Consider the following 18,406-nt stretch of genomic DNA (forward strand, 5'->3'; position numbering starts at 1 on the left):
CTTTGAACAGAATATTTGGCTGGTTCACAAATTTAAACAGCGTTTAGTCATTTCAATTAAATTTACAATTTCTATATTTCCTTTTTGCCATATTTATTCCTCATCTATTTTTTTAAAAAACCAATATTACCCTTCATCCTCATCTCTAATCTTAATCAAATTCAATTTTTCCCTTCTATTCTATATTATACCCCTTCCCATTATCATCTATTTTTATATCCATCCTCACATTGTTTAATTATGTAATTATGTAATACAGTTGTTTAATACAAATTCAACATTTTAATATAAATCAATTAGTTATAAAACTATCTTTTTTGTATATTAATCAATATGAACATGAATATTCCAATTATTTCCATGCAATCCAATTTCTTACAAATCAATTAATTATATTTACCAATAATAATAAACCAAATAATTTCTCCCATATATTCCTCCGAACCACAACTTAACCATTTCTGCTTTCAACACAATATACAATTAATAGTATCTCAATTATTACAATTCCCTAGTTAAATACAGCTTTTTTTCCTTTGTGTTTTAAAATCTTGAAGTCTCCTCCTAAATTTCCCATTGTTTGCAGTTTTTCACCTACCTTTTTTGGGGAGGAAAAATAAAAATAAAAATAAATCTCTCTCTGCCTCATTTTGTCACGCTGCACCAAAGACCCTAGTTTCGTTTTCGTTTCTGAAGCTTAGCTAGGGGAAAAAAAAAACTGCTTTACACTGATTGCCTGTAGGGCGGCCCTTTGAAGCCCCGGGCAAGAGTTTAAACAGTTTTTTTTTCTTCTAGCCATCAGCTGGGGCTCAAGAAAAATCGGGACTTTTTTGAAACGCCGCGGGACGCGGGACAAATTGCTCAAAAGCGGGACTGTCCCGCCAAAAGCGGGACGTCTGGTCACCTTAACATAGTAGCCACATGGACCCATCTGGGCTGGGGGGCAACAGCTTCTTTTTGCTGTCCCTTTCTAGCAAGCAGGATTTAAGTAGAGCTGCTTTTGATTCAGCAGATAGTGAGAAGGCATATTAGTAGCTATTAATACCCTGATCGTCCATGAGTTGTCCTGGTTCACTTCAAAATTGGCTGTCCTTACCAGCTAGTGGCAGTAGTTTAATCTGACTTTGCTATGTAAAAAAAAAAAGTATTTTCTTTTGTAGGTCGTGAACCTATTTAGTTTCAAGCTCTAGTACTGAGAAAGAAGAAGAAAAAAAATCACTTTCTCTATGCCCTTCATGAATTTATATATTTTTATCATGTTTCTCTTGATCAATATTGGAAGCCAAAGAGAGGCACAAAAAGGCTGCCTATCCCTCTAATCACTTTGGAGGACTTTTTGGTCCCTTTTGCAGCTCTGTGTTTAAGTTGTGTTGACCATAACTGTACATAGAGTTGTACATGCTAGTCTAATTATGGACTAATTATAATTAGTCTCATCAAAAATTCTGATGCTGACAATTCAATTTTCTGTTTCCTTCTTAATGATTCCAAGCACGGGATTCACTTTTTAATAGCATCTTCAGAATGTCTTCACATTTTTGTGATACTGTCCACTGTGACTTTAAGATCTTTTACAGGGTCCCACTAATGTTTAAATGAAATTTACATTTTTGCGGCTAAAATGTATCATTATATGCTTGTTTTCATGACTTGATTCTTGTTTGCAATTTTTATTTCAATAGCAGGAGTATTTCATACTCATACCCATGTTTAAGAATACCAAGTACTTTTTCCTAACAAAGCTATGAAAAAGTTGGTTAAAACACCATCAAACTACATGAGCTCTTATGGATGCATTGATATTTGTTTTTTAGTCATTCTGGTGGAAATTGTCCTAGTTTAATATAAAGCCTTTCTGTATATATTAAACTATTTTCTTTAATGTTTATTTAGGAGACCCATCAATGGCACTAAAGGCACCAGCATCTAATATAGAAATAATGAGCAATTCAAAGAATGGGACAAAAATAATTATTGAGATTCAACATACAAAACTGCCTTATATGAAGGTATTATTCATTGATTCATCAAGCAGGGTGCTTTACGAAATGAAATGAAAGAAAAAATAGAAGCTGGGGGCCTTTTCTATAGAAAGCAAATGTTCCACTTTCCAAAAAGGCTTGATAACCTTATGAAATCATTTTCTTTTACAATTTAAGAGGGAGCCACACCAGCAGATCGACTGACACAGAGTGTTTGTGAATCTGTACAACTGTAACAATTTTCTTTTATGTTTACTTCCTGTTTTTGTGGACAATATAGCTATTACAATATATATTGGCAATTTGCCCTTTTATTGTTGGAAAAATAATAATGTTTGCTTTAAAAAAATTTTTTGCTAAGCATTATCAATGGAGTCTTGTTATTATTATTATTTACCTTGAATAGCTATTATGTCTATCTACCCAGAGCTTGGTTGAGATTTGTTTAATACAAAGCTGCAAAGAAAATATTCAAGAAGAAAAAAAAAATCACTTAAAAACTCGTGTTCCAAGCTTACAGCAGTTTTCTTTAAAAATGGGTTAGACATGGTATAATAATGATATCTGTAAGGTGGCCATTGCTACCACTAGCAAAATAATATTGAAGTTATTAATATTATTGATAACTTCATTATTGAATAAAAGAAGATATCAATACCTGTATGCAAATTTTAGCTCAATTTGTTTGTACCAGCAACATGTTACAAAGGTACAATATACCTTTTAAAAATCAAATGCAATTAGAATAGAATAGAATAGAATAGAATAGAATAGAATAGAATAGAATAGAATAGAATAGAATAGAATAGAATTTTTATTGGCCAAGTGTGATTGGACACACAAGGAATTTGTCTTGGTGTATATGCTCTCAGTGTACATAAAATTAAAATATAACTATATATATATATTCTATGTGTTACCCTCAGGCTATTTTATGAGTATTAATACATTATGCTGCTTTATGTTGCCTATTCAACATCTACCACCTGTCATTATTAAATCTGAATAACTAACCCTTAACCGTAGTTAGAGTGCTTTACATGCCATGTACAAATCAAGTCTGCCAAAAGGACACGCTATATTTTGCCATGCACATCGTGTTGTTTTTAGGTTTCTGTTACTTCCTTCTTTCACTGAAGCAATTCTCCTGCTGTAATTCAACATGTGTGATTCAGAGCCTCCTTAAAGTCTCTTCTAAACAACAACAACAACCAGGAGGCTTCTGAGCAAGTATAGGTAAGATTTGTGCATAAATGGCTTTCTGCTTGTGCATCCTATTTTATATGATACAGTGATTGTATTGGACAAGGAGGGAGATTGGCCTGGTTCTCCGCTGTGGTTTCTATATAAGAGTAGCTGATGAAAGCAGCAAACAAATGCCAGGCTTTTGTCACAGTGACAGAGAGCAATGGTTGAGATGTTGACACACTGAGCTGTACTGTAATCAGTTCTATTTTTTGAAAATAGGAAAAGAGAAGAGATTAAATAATAGGATTCCAACTTTCTCCCCTTTAGATGACAGGTTCATACATAATCCATTTCATAGGAAGCTAAAAAATTGCTTGTCTGGTAGATAGAGTCATTGATCTCCATTCATTTTTTTTAATTGCACAGATGTTCATCTTGCAAATACAACAGGGCCAAAGTTACTGTTGTGATGGAAGTTTCAGCAGAAACTTCAAAGTAATAGGATATCAAAAATAGTATCAAAAAAGGCATTTCTTGGGAACCCCCGTAATCATTATCCTGAGACACCTACAATGAAATATAATGGGAAATAATGAAAGAAAGATCTAAAGGAACTCTGAATAACACCCCTTAATATTAAACACATATTATAATCCTAAAAATAATGGAAATATACATACTGAAATTATAGTTTATATTAGGTCTTGTGCTTATGGCAAATGTCTATCATCATCAATCATCATCCCAATTCCACTGATCATGCATTACAACTGATGTCAAGTTTTCTTCTTCAGATTCAAACCCTACTCAAGGGTTTAGGAATAGTAAAGATAGTATTTAAATATATATGAAGTGATCAATTGTGCTGTGGTTTATAGTTGGGCTGTCATAATTGGTTCAGAATTTAGGCAGTTCAAATTCTAAGTCCTTGTGGTACTTATACCTTGTCCCTAATGTCAACCATTGCCAGATTTTTGCAAACCTTATTTTGCAGTCTTTTCCAATTATCTGCCTTTAAAATTATCGTCTCTTGGAATAGCTACATTAATTAACCAAACATGTTTTTTCATTGATAATAATGTCTGGTATGCTGACTGTCAATCTCTTATTTTAAAATCTCTTAAGTTTTTTTTTTTATTTGATTTATATGCCGCCCTTCTCCAGAGACTCAGGGCGGCTTACAGTGTGTTAAGCAATAGCCCTCATACTTTTGTATATTTATACAAAGTCAGCTTATTGCCCCCACAAACTGGGTCCTCAATTTACCTACCTTAGAAAGGATGGAAGGCTGAGTCAACCTTGAGCCTGGCGAGATTTGATCTTACTTTAATTGCAGACAGCTGGTGTTAAATTACAGTGCTCTGTCTGTTGAGCTATTCAGGCTCCTAGTTTTGTTCTGCCATGTGCAACACCCTCCTATTTCACGTTTCAAATAGTTTTTATGGAGCGTGAGCTGCACAGTGTTCATCAATGCCAGTGTAATATCATCCTAATCTGAACATGTTCTCTTTTGTAATCAACTTCTGTAATATTGCTGCATCCCATTATCATATAGTCAAATGTTTCATCCTTATCCTGGCATAACCAGCATTTACTACTCAAACTGAGTCTTTTCTATTTTCTCTTTTCTTTTCTATTTCGACCTAATGTCGCCTGTGCATAGGGCTTCTTCTTGGGGAACAAAAAGGTTTCCTTTTGCTTCTTCTTTTAAAAAAATAAACTGTGTTTAAGCCATTGTTATCGTCTGATTTTTCTTTCAGTATCTTTCAAAAAATGCCCATGGAGTGCTTTCATTTTTTCATTTTTCTAATCTTATTTCAAACAGTTGCATGTCATGTTTTGATTTTGTTTGATTTCTGCCATCTGAGACTCTTTCTTTTCCTATTTATTTTAATAAGCTACATGCTATTCTTTTAAAAGAAAGAGGAAAAGATGTAAAAATGTATTTCTGGGTTGAATCGGCTTAATTCATTGCATGAATATTTTAGAACCTGTATAATGGTGAAGATGCCAGCTTAGAAAACAGGAGACTAAGTTTTAGCCCCACTTTAGGCATCAAAGCTGCCTGAGTGGCTTTGGTTCTCTCTCTCTCTCCTCTCTCTCTCCCCCCCTCCCTCATTCCCTCTCTCTCTCCCCTTCCTTCCTCCCTCCCTCCCCCTCACAGGGTTGTTGTTGTGGGGAAAAATAGGAGAAAGAAGTAGTATTGTGCATGTTCACTGCCCTATGTTATTAAAATAAAATAAAGGCAGGATAAAAAATGGCTTTCCCATTGTTTTGTTCCTCTTGTTGTTTTTTATTCTGTCTTGGTGTTCTGTCTCAACGCCAAATCACACCACCATCCAGCACAAATAAACTCTGTTGCCAAAACATTAACCACAAGAACTAAACGTCTGGCTGATGAAGCACATTTACAAACAGAATTATATACACTAACTAATGTACTGACATCAAATGGGTTCTGTAGAAATAAAGTCATCAATATGATCAAACATACAACACCAAGACAGAATAAAAAACAACAAGAGGAACAAAACAATGGGAAAGCCATCTTGCCCTATATAAGGGGAACAACAGATAAAATTAGCAAAGTACTACAAAAACACAACATCAAAACCATATTTTGTACAGATAGAAAGATATCGTCCATTCTGAGAAACCCCAAAGACAAAATAGAATTAGAAGATCAAGGCATATATGAAATCCCGTGTGCTTCCTGCCCATCAACATACATTGGACAGACCAACAGAAGAATGAGTGTGCGCATCGAGGAACACAAAAACTCAATACAAAAGCAAGAACACACATCATCATTAGTTCAACATATAAATACAACAGGACACAACATTAATTTTAATAAAACAAAAACAGTTGCAAAAATAGAACATCTCAATGGCAGGATAATCAGAGAAGCAATAGAAATGGAAAAAAGACCATATTGCATGAATAAACGGGATGACACTTCACGTCTGCCTACTATTTGGAAACCTGCTCTCATAGATAGACGAATCTTAACACCATATATAAAACATAAACCAAACATTACACAAAAAAAATCCCAACCAAATTATATTCAAACCGCCACAAAGATGAAGCCCTGCCACCTAGTGGAGAAAAACCGACCATACACCCGAAGCCAAGCCAATAAACACATACTGGGACTCCCAACCAATCAGAATGAAAAGATGGAGCCATCCCAGAATACCAGCACCAGATTTGAAATACCAACGTCAGTTAGTGCAAAATGACTGCTGACATAAGCCTGATGATGGCAGATGGGATTCTGCCGAAACGTCGCTTCTACCCTTTTAGGGATATATCCACAATTACACGGGAAGAAACCCGAAATATTAACTATACACATATACATACCCGTGAAAACTTACATAAATATATATATATATATATATAAAACACTTTAAAACATGAACTGTGAATCAATAAATTTAAGATATCATATAATTAAAATAGTATAGCACATAATTAAAATTTATAACACTCTAAGCCATTTCATATTCTTTTTATGATCAAAATACAACTCTACTACACTTTAAAGATACTTGATTAATACAACTGGAGTCAAGAAGAGGAAGAAAGAAAGACAAAAGATAATAAACAATACACAAAGACAATTCTGTAAATGATATTACTTGAAAGCTGCACAGAGTCACTTTGTAAGGGAGATGAGGGGCATAAAAATTTAATTAATTAAATAAATAAATAATTTTTCACTGAAATCCTTACTGTTCCATCTTTATTTTATTTATTTATATATCAAACTTCTTAATCATCTTTAAACATCTTTATTAACTATATTCAAATTCTGCATCCATTTAATCATACAGACTTTAACTCAGATTGTGAGTTGTAGAATGCTGTATAATTAAGGGATTGAAGTATATTAATTTGTCCTGTTGACAATTAAATTTTGTAATCTGTCAAGCTGCTTTCTCTCCATTAAGCAGATTTCTGAGTACCCTGGTTCATATAAAAAATAAGCATTCAATAAGAAAGTAAAAGGAGAAAAATGTAGACTTATTTTTGTTCCCTAAATTTATCCCAGAGTTTCTCTGCATGTATGCAAAAATGTTAGGTTAGGTTCTATTTCTTTTGATAGCTGCAATGAAAAGATCCCATTCCAAATTGTCATAGGCTTTTTCAGCATCAAGAAAAAAAGGGCTAGTTTTTATTCCTTCTGATTTATCTTAATAACATTTAGAATATAACTAATATTATCTTTCATATGCCCCTTTGGTATAAAGCCTATTTCACTAGGATGTATCAATTCAATTAAAAAGTCATTTAACCCCTTAACAAGGATTGCCATGAAGGGTTTATAATCCACATTCAATTACAAAATGGATCTGTATGCTTCAGGACAAACTGAATTGTTTTCTTCTTCCTGTACCTGACTTATGTTCACTACTTAAAGTTTATTCAGAGTTTCCTGAAAAGTCTTATAATATATTGCAGAAATGGACTTTTATTTATTTTTAACTTTTAAATTTCCTCTGTAGTTTCTTCTTAAGATTAAGTGGCTTTTTGTTGATTGGTAAATTTTGTAAATACTATTTTACTCAAATATTCTTCATTTTTTGCTGGATCAGATTCCTGTTTATTAATATTACAAGCAGTTAACGGTTATCTTTCATTGTAGAGACATATTTGATTGTAGCTCAAATCAATTCTTTGAACTTTTTTAGTTCCATAATTACATAATCATTATGCCATTATTTTTTCCTCTACAGCTTTTCTTGCTTACAAGTTCTTGTAATCTTGTAATCTAACACGGGGTTCCCAAACCCCCGGGCCGTGGCCCAGTTTCAAATGGGTTGCGACCCATTCAGAACTGGGCCACACAAGCATTGCGTGAGCGTATGTGCGCAGCTCCATTTGCATGAGGGGTAGCTGCGAGCATGATTGTCCATTTGCCCATGCTGCGCGTGTGAGCATGCACACCTGCCGCTCACACAGAAACATTTCCTCCCCCACCTCCGTTGGTCTGCAAAGCTGGAAAGGTTGGGGACCGCTGATCTAACACATATATACACACCCCTTTATTGCCTTCCTCTAATATAAGCTTCCAACCAACCTTGCATTTTTATAGCACTCTCTGTGCACCCTTAGTTTTGCGGTGCTTAGTTAAAAAATGTGAAAAACTGTTAATGTTGCACATAGTACAACTGTGCGGCATCCTAGTTTCATAAATATAAAAAAAACACCCACAATAATGTCACAGAAATACTTACAGGAAAAGGTGGGAGAGGAGGAGGAGGAGGAGAAGTTGTACTTGCTTTCCTTTCTTCCTTCTTTGATTCAGGACGACTTGTTGTCTCGGGAGTTTGTTCTTCATCCTCCCTTTCATGATGTGGTCCTAAATCAGGACATTGTCCTATATCTGCATTTTCAAAGGCTACTGATTGGGCGAAATCCATTGGACTATGGAAACACAACAGAACCAGAAGCATGAAATAATGCCTTATTCAATATGCCCTTATATTAGTTAAATGAACAATTCAGTGTGGATTGTAACTTATTTATGTGGAACCAGGGCGACGCTATATTTGCTTTAGAAGGTTCTAGCATGTGCAGTGAAAATGTTGCATTGTAACCATATTGAAGATGACACTGCAGACTGAGTTTAAATCTCCACAAAGCCGTGAAATACACAGAGTGACCATGGACTAAGACTTATTTCTTAACCTTAGTCAACTTCCAATATTAAAACAGGTGATGCAGAGACATGAATACTATTCTGAGGTGCTTGGAGTAATGGCAAAATAAAAAATATAGTAAATCATCTCTTCATACCGAAGATCTAAGATCCAGGTCACTAATACGGGTATAATTAAGATACTATGGTTGTAGTTGCTATTTTTAGAGGCTGCTTTATTCCAGATGACTTGTGAGTAGTTTACATTAAGAAATTAAAAACTATTAAAAGAAGAAATAGATGCTAAACCCTCAGAAGGTAGACTCTGAATTACAGTAACTATCCTTAGGAGAAGAGGGCAAAGTGCTAGTCCTGACTATGGATATGAGGGAAACTTTACAGAATTCTTCCAGAATGATTGAGCAGGCTATATTCAAGCCCAAATCCCATGAATATCACTACAGGAAAAAGAGGCTGATCCTTTCATTTCCCCTCCAGACTGATCATGGAAAAAAAGGAAAGTCAGAAATGTTTTGATGTATCTTCTTCAACATGCTGATCCCTTCCTTGAGGGACAAAAGAAGGCCAAGTCTTCTCTTTCCCTAGGACAGGAATGGGCATCCTTTTGATGACCGACAGCTACATTTGTTTGGGGTCAGCCAAGGCTACTATGGACAAAAGGATGATGAGAATAGACAGGGACCAGGATTTTTCTCTTCAGTTTATTTTAGCAGAACACCAGAGGGCAGGACAAGAAACAATGGATGGAAACTACGGTAATAAAGGAGAGAAGCAACCTGGAATTGAGGAGAAACTTCCTAACAGTGAGGACAATTAACCAGTGGAACAGCTTGCCTTTAGAAGTTGTAGGTGCTTCATCACTGGAGATTTTTAAGGAGAGACTGGACAGCCACTTGCCTGAAATGGTATAGGAGCTCCTGCTTAAGCAGGGGGCTGGACTAGAAGACCTCCAAGGTCCCTTTAAGCTCTGTTCCAATTCTGATTCTGATTCGAGTTTGGAAGTGGTTCTTTTAAATCTTCCCTTCATGTAAAATATGGGAAATCACAAATATTTAAGAGTGATATGTTTCTGGAACAGCATTACCATATACTTACACAGCATTGACAACCAGGTTCCATATACAGCCATCAAAGGCAGGTATGTTTTTAATTGGGGGTGTGTGAAACTCAGATGGGGTTCCTCCCACAAAAAGCCTTTTAATGGAGATAGGCTGATCTGCTGGGAGTCGCTGCGACTGTCTTCTGTCCTCATCTACTTGAATGGCAAACAACCTGCAGAATTATGAAAAGCCCACCATTAGCAAATCGCCCTGATTAAGACACAACACTGCAATGATGGCCTTAAAAAAGCTGGAAGTTTTGGTACAGTGAAGAAGAAGGATATGAATTCAATTTTTCCCTTTTGGCCACCGAATTGTGACTATATGGATTTATACTGTTTGATCTTGTCTTCCCGTTGATTTATAGAGTTCTTGAATCTGAGTGCTGAGAAATTTAATTGAGCCAGGCTGTCTATAAACAGAATATCAGAATATAATAATTTAATAATATGTTAGCATATTTAAACTTTATTTTCCCTGCAATATTGCAAATTTTCTTCCTATCCTGGTTTATCATAGGAATAATATTTAACCAGTAACAAGTTACTAATGGACATATCCAAAACATATACAGAATACTAATTTTCCTTAGATTTATTTCATCTCCAGCTCAACAAGGATGACAATCACTGTTAAATTCTCCCCCTCCCTCTCCCCCTCCTCCTTTGAATTCTTTATTTTTTTTAGATGTATTGTTTCTTCAACAATGGCTTAAATGCAGGGGTGAAATGCTCCCGGTTCAGACCGGATCACCTGATCTGGTAGTGATAGTGGCGGGTGGTTCAGAGAACTGGTTGCAAAAATCCCTGCCTCCCCCCATGTTCAGCTGAGCCATGCGATCATCAGAGGCTTTTTCTTTTTTTACTTTTAAAAGCATTTTTTTTCTAAAACCTCTTCGGCCGAAGAGGTTGTAGAAAAAATGCTTTTAATGTAAAAAAAAAAAGCCTCTGATGATTGTGTGGCTCAGCTGGGATCGTCAGAGCCTTTTAAAAGCATTTTTTTACCTCTTCTGCTGAAGAGATTGTAGAAAAAATGCTTTTAAAAGTAAAAAAAAAAAGTTGGCCACGCCCACCCAGTCACATTACCCCCACCAAGCCACGCCCACAGAACTGGTAGTAACAAATTTTACATTTCACCACTGCTTAAATGGAATTAACATTAACACCTGTTGAGATAGGTAAAAACATTTCTAGAAAACTTATAGATGTAACATTCCTGAAACCATGAATGCCAAAAGAGAGTAATGGCATTCAATTTCAAAATATGTAAATAAATATATTCATAGTAAATAATGAGCATGGAAGTAGTCTGGTCCATTTACATGAGCTTTAAGACCTTACCAATTCCTAATTTTACAATTCAACAAAATTGCTGGACACAGAAAAGAGAACACATTCATTTTTTTTTAGCAAGGGTGAAAATAGATCCTCAAGCCAAACATAATAGTAACTCAACACTGAAAGGGTTTTTTCCAGTCAGAAGCTTAGAACAATAGTTCTCTTTCAACCTTTTACACTATGATTATGTACACTAAGGCACACTAATTTTCAGAATAGGTATTGGGATAAAGCATTCACTTTTTTCCCTCCCTTCCAAATGGGTGGTCCCATGTCAGATAATAGAATAATAAAAGCCTATTGTTCTTGTTAGACATTATTAACAGGCACTAAGAGACAATCTTTATAGCAAGGCTAGAAATATGTATAATGACTTATTAACATAGTTGCTGGTTAAATCTCTAATAATTTATATGGCACTTTGCTATTGTTGAAAATGCTTATCCACAGAAAGAGAAGACCAGCACACAAAGAAAGAACCTCACTTCACATAATTATCCTGGAATGGACAGCAATTAGTTCATAATTATATGGGCAATTAGCTTTCTAAAGAGTTTTCAAAAATGCATTGTACTTATAATAAAATAAAGCCTGTGTGATAATTAGCAGATGGAATGATTAGTGTGATAAATTATCACTTTCCAGTTTTACAACAATCCAGTTTGTAAAAATCTGATGTTTGCTGTACATGTGGTTTGAATAAAGGCTTCTTTAAAGAATGAGTTTAGGATGTATTTCTATCCACTAGAAAAAAAAGTATGAAGCAGTAATAACTACAAACTGTCCTTATAAGTAAACATATCAACATAGTCTTGTTTCAATTTACATTGCTAAACTAAACAATGTATTGTTTGGGATTTTAAAATAGTGTTATTGTAGTACTATCAGTATATCCTTATTTCCTTATTATCAGTGAAATATTAAGAACATTTTTAGCAACTGGAAATTTAATAAAATAATAAAATAAAATACAGTACAGATGGTAACATTTTCATGGAAGATATATACTGTAGACAGAGATTAGATAGATAGATAGATAGATAGATAGATAGATAGATAGATAGATGAATGGATGGATGGTAGTAGGAGACAGAGGAAGAGAGTTTGAATAGCCACTCCTTAGACTTTCCCAGGGCATATCTGTTAGGTTGAGGTATTAAGGGCTCAGTATCTCATGATTCTATTTGTTGTATAAGCAAATAAAGAACTGAACTCTGGCTGAACTGTTCTACATCCTTCTTGGGCTTAGCCTGATGCTGGGTCCGAGAAAGAAGCTTTTGTGAAAAGTGAAAAGCTTTTCAAATCTATTGCTGGCTTTAGCCACAATTTTATGGATATTTAGTTGTCTGGCAATCACTGTTGTCTTTCTTCTTCTTCTTCAGCTGGGTATTTCCTATGTTCATTATACTGTATTCATTTCACTAACGGTGGGTACAAAAGGGAATGGACTTGTTGACAGGTGATCAGAGTATCTTGCCTTAACTTATGGTATATTTTTGAAACTGCCGAGATGCAATGCATTAAAATAACACTCTCCTTGGGGGGAAAATGGTGGCAAGGTTTCCTTTCCAAATTTACACAGTCATTGCTGACAGATTTTTTTTAAGGTTACAGAAGAACTCAGGTATACACCATAGATGCAGTGAGAAACCACTTAAAAAACTTTCTCAGAGCTTTTTAAGATCACTCAGAGACAGAAGAGCTCAATTATATATCATACATGCAGTGAGAAACCAGTTTAAAAAACTTTCTCAGAGCAAAAGATCATAACATATATCCTGTTATGATCAAAGGAAGCTTCTAATCTGTGTAGGGTCATAATGTATTCCTCTTCTTTCCTTAAGCCACCATCACTTATTTTCATGTGGCTTACGTATATCCTAACTTGGTTGCAAAAAGAATTGCAGCCGGCATTACCTCCTTCTATGAAGAGTCTCATTGCTCTATAAACCTAATTTGGAAATCGTTGCATATAATGCTTCTGCGAGGTTATCTGATTGAGCCTGGAGAAAAAAAAAATCCCATAATGGTAGCAAAGAGAGCTTTCTCTTTTTCTTTGCTAACTTTTAGTAGCATTTGGATTTTTGCAGCCCAGATATCTCAGTCCTAGCTTCTTGCTTCCCTGTTGAACAACAATTGAAAGGAAAACAGAAGAAATGAAGGGCAAAGTAGTTGCCATAATTCAGTACTGCATTTGTATCAATATCTTTTTCTTGAGACATTTTCTTCCCTTCCCTTTGGCTTCTTACCGGAAGTTGTTTTTTGATATTAGCTCATGATCCAATTCCTTGGCTGCATTTACAAAAGGTGTCAAAGCCATTTAGATTAAAGAAAACCTGAAGCAATAATGCCTACACTAAAGCCAGGAGTGGGATTCAGCCGGTTTGGACCAGTTCAGGCAAACCGGTAGCTCTAACGATCAGCTGAGAGAGAACCGGTTTGCTCTGATGATCAGCTGGGACCACCCACCCCTGTGCTATACCGACCTATATTTCCTTTGTTTGAAGCCCAGATAGGCACGGCAGAGCAGATTGCCACGCCTCAGCTGTTTTACTCACCAGGGCTGCAGTAGAAGGTAAGTTTTAGAGCTGTTTTCAAATGCACTGTGCATGTATGGAGCGAGTGTTTGGTGTGAAGCAAAGTGTGCGCTCAGTGAACCGGTTGTTACACTGGTTGAATCCCACCACTGTCTAAAGCAGGGTCTCCAACCTTGGCAACTTTAAGACTTGTGGACTTCAACTCCCAGCAAAGCTGGCTGAGGAATTATGGGAGTTGAAGTCCACAAGTCTTAAAGCTGCCAAGGTTGGAGATCTCTGGTCTAAAGCATAACCTGGTAGCAATAAATTCACCATTGTCAGAAGATGATTTTTAAATGAAAACTACACACAGCGATTTCATTCTTCTCTTTTAAAGTTTCAGGCGCTTGGCAGAAAAACAGAGGGATCATGCAGAACCCCTAATTTCTGATTTATTACCCTCCAAGTCTCTCCAACCAAAGTGAATGTTCTTTGCCATCATGAAACTCGCCAGACTCAGGTTTCACAACGATCCTGCGTGGATCTCTTACTCCAGTAGAAATATGTACTTCAATTCGACCTCCATTCAGGAATACAGCATAATACATCTGTAAGGAACCACAAGCATTTAAGCAGAAAGCCTTTGTTCCTAATTTTTATGTTTTTATAATCATTTTCTCCAAGACAATACAGACTCCTTCTCTGGTAATTCAGAAAAGGAATTGACTGTATTAGTCAGATGGCATGCAAGTTTAATAAATTTTTGTTATTAAATCTGGAGAACCTGACTAGTTTTAGCTACCAGCAACGATTTGAAGGTCTGGTGGACTTCTAATCTGTATTATTGTACTGATAACATCAAAAAGGGGACGGAATATGTGTGTATCATCTGCATACATCACTGAAAACCAGAGTTTGAATTTTACTCTTTCCATAGCTTCCAAAAGTGTTATTAAGATTTCCCTAAACAGCTCTTCTAATTTCTTAGCTAAATCATACACTAAAGGAGCAGAATGTGGTGTGTATAGGTATGTGTACATACCATGTTTCCCCAAAAATAAGACCCTGTCTTATATTTTTTTGAACCGTGAAATAAGCGCTTAGCCTTATTGCCATGTGCTCAAAAGCCGGAAGGCTTATTACAGGGGATGTCTTATTTTGGGAGAAACAGGGGGTACCCTACTACTGTAATCATATACTGAATTAAGAATGCTTTTAGCTTTGGTAAGAGATGGATATTGTAGAGCAGGAGTGTCAAACTCACATCAGCATGGCATCGTTATGTGATGTATCACGATTGTTTTCCCCTCCGCTAAACCGGGCGTGGGTGTGGCCAGCGCAAGATGCATCTGGCCTGCGGATCATGAGTTGCAAAAATAACAAGAATTGGAAGGGACCTTGGAGGTCATCTAGTCCAACCCCCTGCTCATGCAGGAAGCCTGTACTAGGGATTCAAACTGCTGAACCGCCGGCCTTTCTGATTGACAAAGCTCAGTGTCTTAGACACTGAGCCACCTAGTCAGGCTTAGAGTTTGACAGCCCTGCTGTAGAGAGTAGAATGTTTGTATCATCTGGTTACTGTTTTTTCTCTTTTGTTGTGTCAATTTTCAGTTTAAAATGTATGTGAATTTCCCTCCCACAAAATATATTGTTATAATTACTTTATCCTGAAATAATGAGTCAACCATGTATTTCATTCCAATATGATTATTATTTTAAAGCCAAGATTGCATTCTGAAGTTCAGGGAAGTGCAAAAACCAAGGGGTAATTCAATTCCATTCAAGAAGTACAGACAAAATTGGTTGCTTGAGATGAAAATGGAATTACTTTTTCAAGTGTCCTACTTTAAGCTTGTTGTCTCATTCTTTTATTTCCCCATTACTTTCAGTGTAAAAAGCACAAGAATATTTATAAATGTTGATCTCTACATTAACATAGTTAACTGTAATAAAGGAATCATTTAAACAGAATAGATGCAAATATCTCATACAACATTTTGGAGGGCCTCTTTCCCTTGTGCTGGTTCCTCCTCTTAGACTAAAATATACCAATATTATATGGTGGAGTTAGTTTTTATTTGTTTTTTTTTTTTGGTACTTCATGACTACTGCCTGGACTAGTCGATTAGCACTTTGGCAAGATTTTTGGAAATGCAGAACAGAACAGAATAACAGAGTTGGAAGGGAAGTCTTCCAGTCCACCTCCCTGCTAAAGCAGGAGACCCTATATCATTTCAGACAAATGTTTGTCCAGTTTCTTTTTAAAAACCTTGAGTGATGGATCAGCCACAATTGAAGGCAAGCCACTCCACTGGTTAACTGTTCTCACTGTTAGGAAATTACTCCTTAGTTCTAGGTTGATTCTCTCCTTGATTGGTTTCCATCCATTGCTTCTTGTCTTGCCTTCTGGTGCTTTGGAAAATAGGTTGACTCTCTCTTCTTTATGGAAGCCCCTCAAATACTGGAATACTGCTATCATGCCACCCCTAGCCCTTCATTCCACTAGACTAGGCATACCAAATTCCTGCAACAATTCCTGTTTTACCTCCAGGTCCCCAATCAACTTTATGGTTCTCTGCACTCTTTCCAGAATCTCCACATCTTTTTTATATTGTGGTGACCAAAACTGGATGTAATATTCTAAGAGTGTGTTCTTCTCAAAACATTGTAAAGTGGTACTAACACTTCACATGATTTTGATACTATCTTTCTGTTAATGCAGCTTAGGACTATGCTGGCATTTTTTGGCAGCTGCAACACACTGCTGACTCATAGTTAAGTAAGTGTCCACTAGGATTCCAAAATCCCTCTCACAGTTACTGCTATTGAGCCAAGTTTCACCTAATCTATACCTGTACATTGGGATTTCTTGCCTAAGTGTAGAAACTTGCTTTACTCTTCATTGAATTTCGTTCATCCCCATAATTATAATTCACCCTTGCTTCCTTTCTACAACTCAGAGAAAGTGATTGGTCAAAGGCACTCAGTTGGCTTCATCCCTTCATTGGCAGCAAGGGAAGCCACAATTTTTTGATTTCTAGCTTCATGATTTTTATCATAGCAACATCTAACTGTGTTCAATCACATTTGGCCAATAAAGATTTCTCTTCTCTTCTCTTCACTTCTCTTCTCTTCTCTTCTCTTCTCTTCTCTTCTCTTCTCTTCTCTTCTCTTCTCTTCTCTTCTCTTCTCTTCTCTTCTCTTCTCTTCTCTTCTCTCTTCCCTTCCCTTCCCTTCCCTCCTCTCCCCTCCTATTCTAAATATAAACCCTGTATCATTTGAAAAATTAAGCTGCTTAAATGTTCTTTAATTAATTTATACCCTTCTTTCTATCCTGTCAATTAAAATAATTTTAAAATAATACAATAAAGATGAAAAATTTACTTGTTTTAAAGCTGTCAAAAGAAGAACTGAATGAATTTTCTTGAGGCTGCATTCCATTTTAGGATTGTTGTAACCTGGAATAATTCAGTTCAAAAATCTGAGCATATACCTGCCAATGATTTGCTCGTAAGAGACAATCAAACAATCCCTTTATCATTCTGTACCTGCCCTGTTTGTCTGCGTTTCCTTCTTGGAGGTACATATATTTCATTAGTACCAAAGAGTATGATACCAGATTCATTTTTAGTACTGAAGGACAGGTGAATTTCTGTTCCCACTTCAAGAGAGACTGGCGGCATCTCCACAAAGCCAGGTTTAGGGAAGCTGACTGTGTAGATATTCTATAAGAAAGAAGGAATTGAATAAAAAAAAATGCTTGTAACAGCAGATCATAATAAATGGTGCAACAGTTTACATTTCAAAGTGCTATACAAGCACTTCTCCATCTGTTAAATTATGCAGCATTTGAAAACATTTGTTAGGCTTAGATTCAGCCTGAAATATTTTTTTATGTGAAACTTCTTCCAGGATCCTATTAGTTTTGGTCGTGGATATCTAGGATTGGCAGATGGCTGCCAAAAATGTGCTATACCTTTGAAGTCCTCAGTACAGAGAACTATTAAATAGTTGGGCATTCCCTTGATGTCCCTCTTCTTAGCTTGTCAATTACCCTCCTCTCCCTCCCCCCTTTTCTAGGAACAAGAATCAGGTATGCCACAGGAAAGTAAATGCAGAACTAGTGAAAGATGTGACAGGGGAAAAGCTTCAGTAAGGAATTTCAAGGCACAAATTGATGGCTAGATGGCAGCCTTGATAACCAGTATTATAAAAGTTGTCCTATTAACTATCTAACAGAAGAGGACTCAAGGATGGTATGTTATCAGATGGTTCGTCTCAAAACTCCTAGTAAGTTAATTCCAAATTTGGGATGCTAAAATTTGAAAATGTATAAGGACTGCCGTATGGTAATGGTTTGAAGAACCCAACAGAGATAAGGTGGTGGTGGAGGAACCCTTACATGGCAGAACAACACAGAGATATCTGAGGTTGGTTTTATATGCTGGTGGATATGAAAAGTGATCGTCCTTGAGACATCCAGGTCCCTAGTTGCCATATACAGGTAGTCCCTGGTTTATGACCGAAATTGGGACTGGAATTTTGGTCCCTAAGTGATGTGATCATTAAGTGAACCATCACATGACAGGACTTGTCATATTAAGACCATTTA

At 36.1% G+C, this 18,406-nt stretch overlaps 1 protein-coding gene across 1 annotated transcript in view; it reads right to left on the reverse strand.

Annotated features, from left to right (window-relative positions):
- LAMA2 (laminin subunit alpha 2) overlaps nucleotides 1-18,406 on the reverse strand; it is a 350,257-nt gene that overhangs the window by 14,341 nt on the left and 317,510 nt on the right. Inside the window, exons 54-57 of the mRNA XM_070931786.1 lie at nucleotides 17,343-17,519; nucleotides 14,254-14,402; nucleotides 9,937-10,113; nucleotides 8,417-8,606 (exon numbers count right to left, since the gene is read on the reverse strand). Of these exons, the coding sequence (XP_070787887.1) occupies nucleotides 8,417-8,606; nucleotides 9,937-10,113; nucleotides 14,254-14,402; nucleotides 17,343-17,519 (693 nt within the window). The remainder of the gene's footprint in view (nucleotides 1-8,416; nucleotides 8,607-9,936; nucleotides 10,114-14,253; nucleotides 14,403-17,342; nucleotides 17,520-18,406) is intronic.

The sequence above is a fragment of the Pituophis catenifer genome, unplaced genomic scaffold (genome assembly GCF_029215685.1).
Source record: "Pituophis catenifer annectens isolate HBS135680 unplaced genomic scaffold, rPitCat1.0.hap2 SCAF_1, whole genome shotgun sequence".
NCBI lineage: Eukaryota > Metazoa > Chordata > Lepidosauria > Squamata > Colubridae > Pituophis > Pituophis catenifer.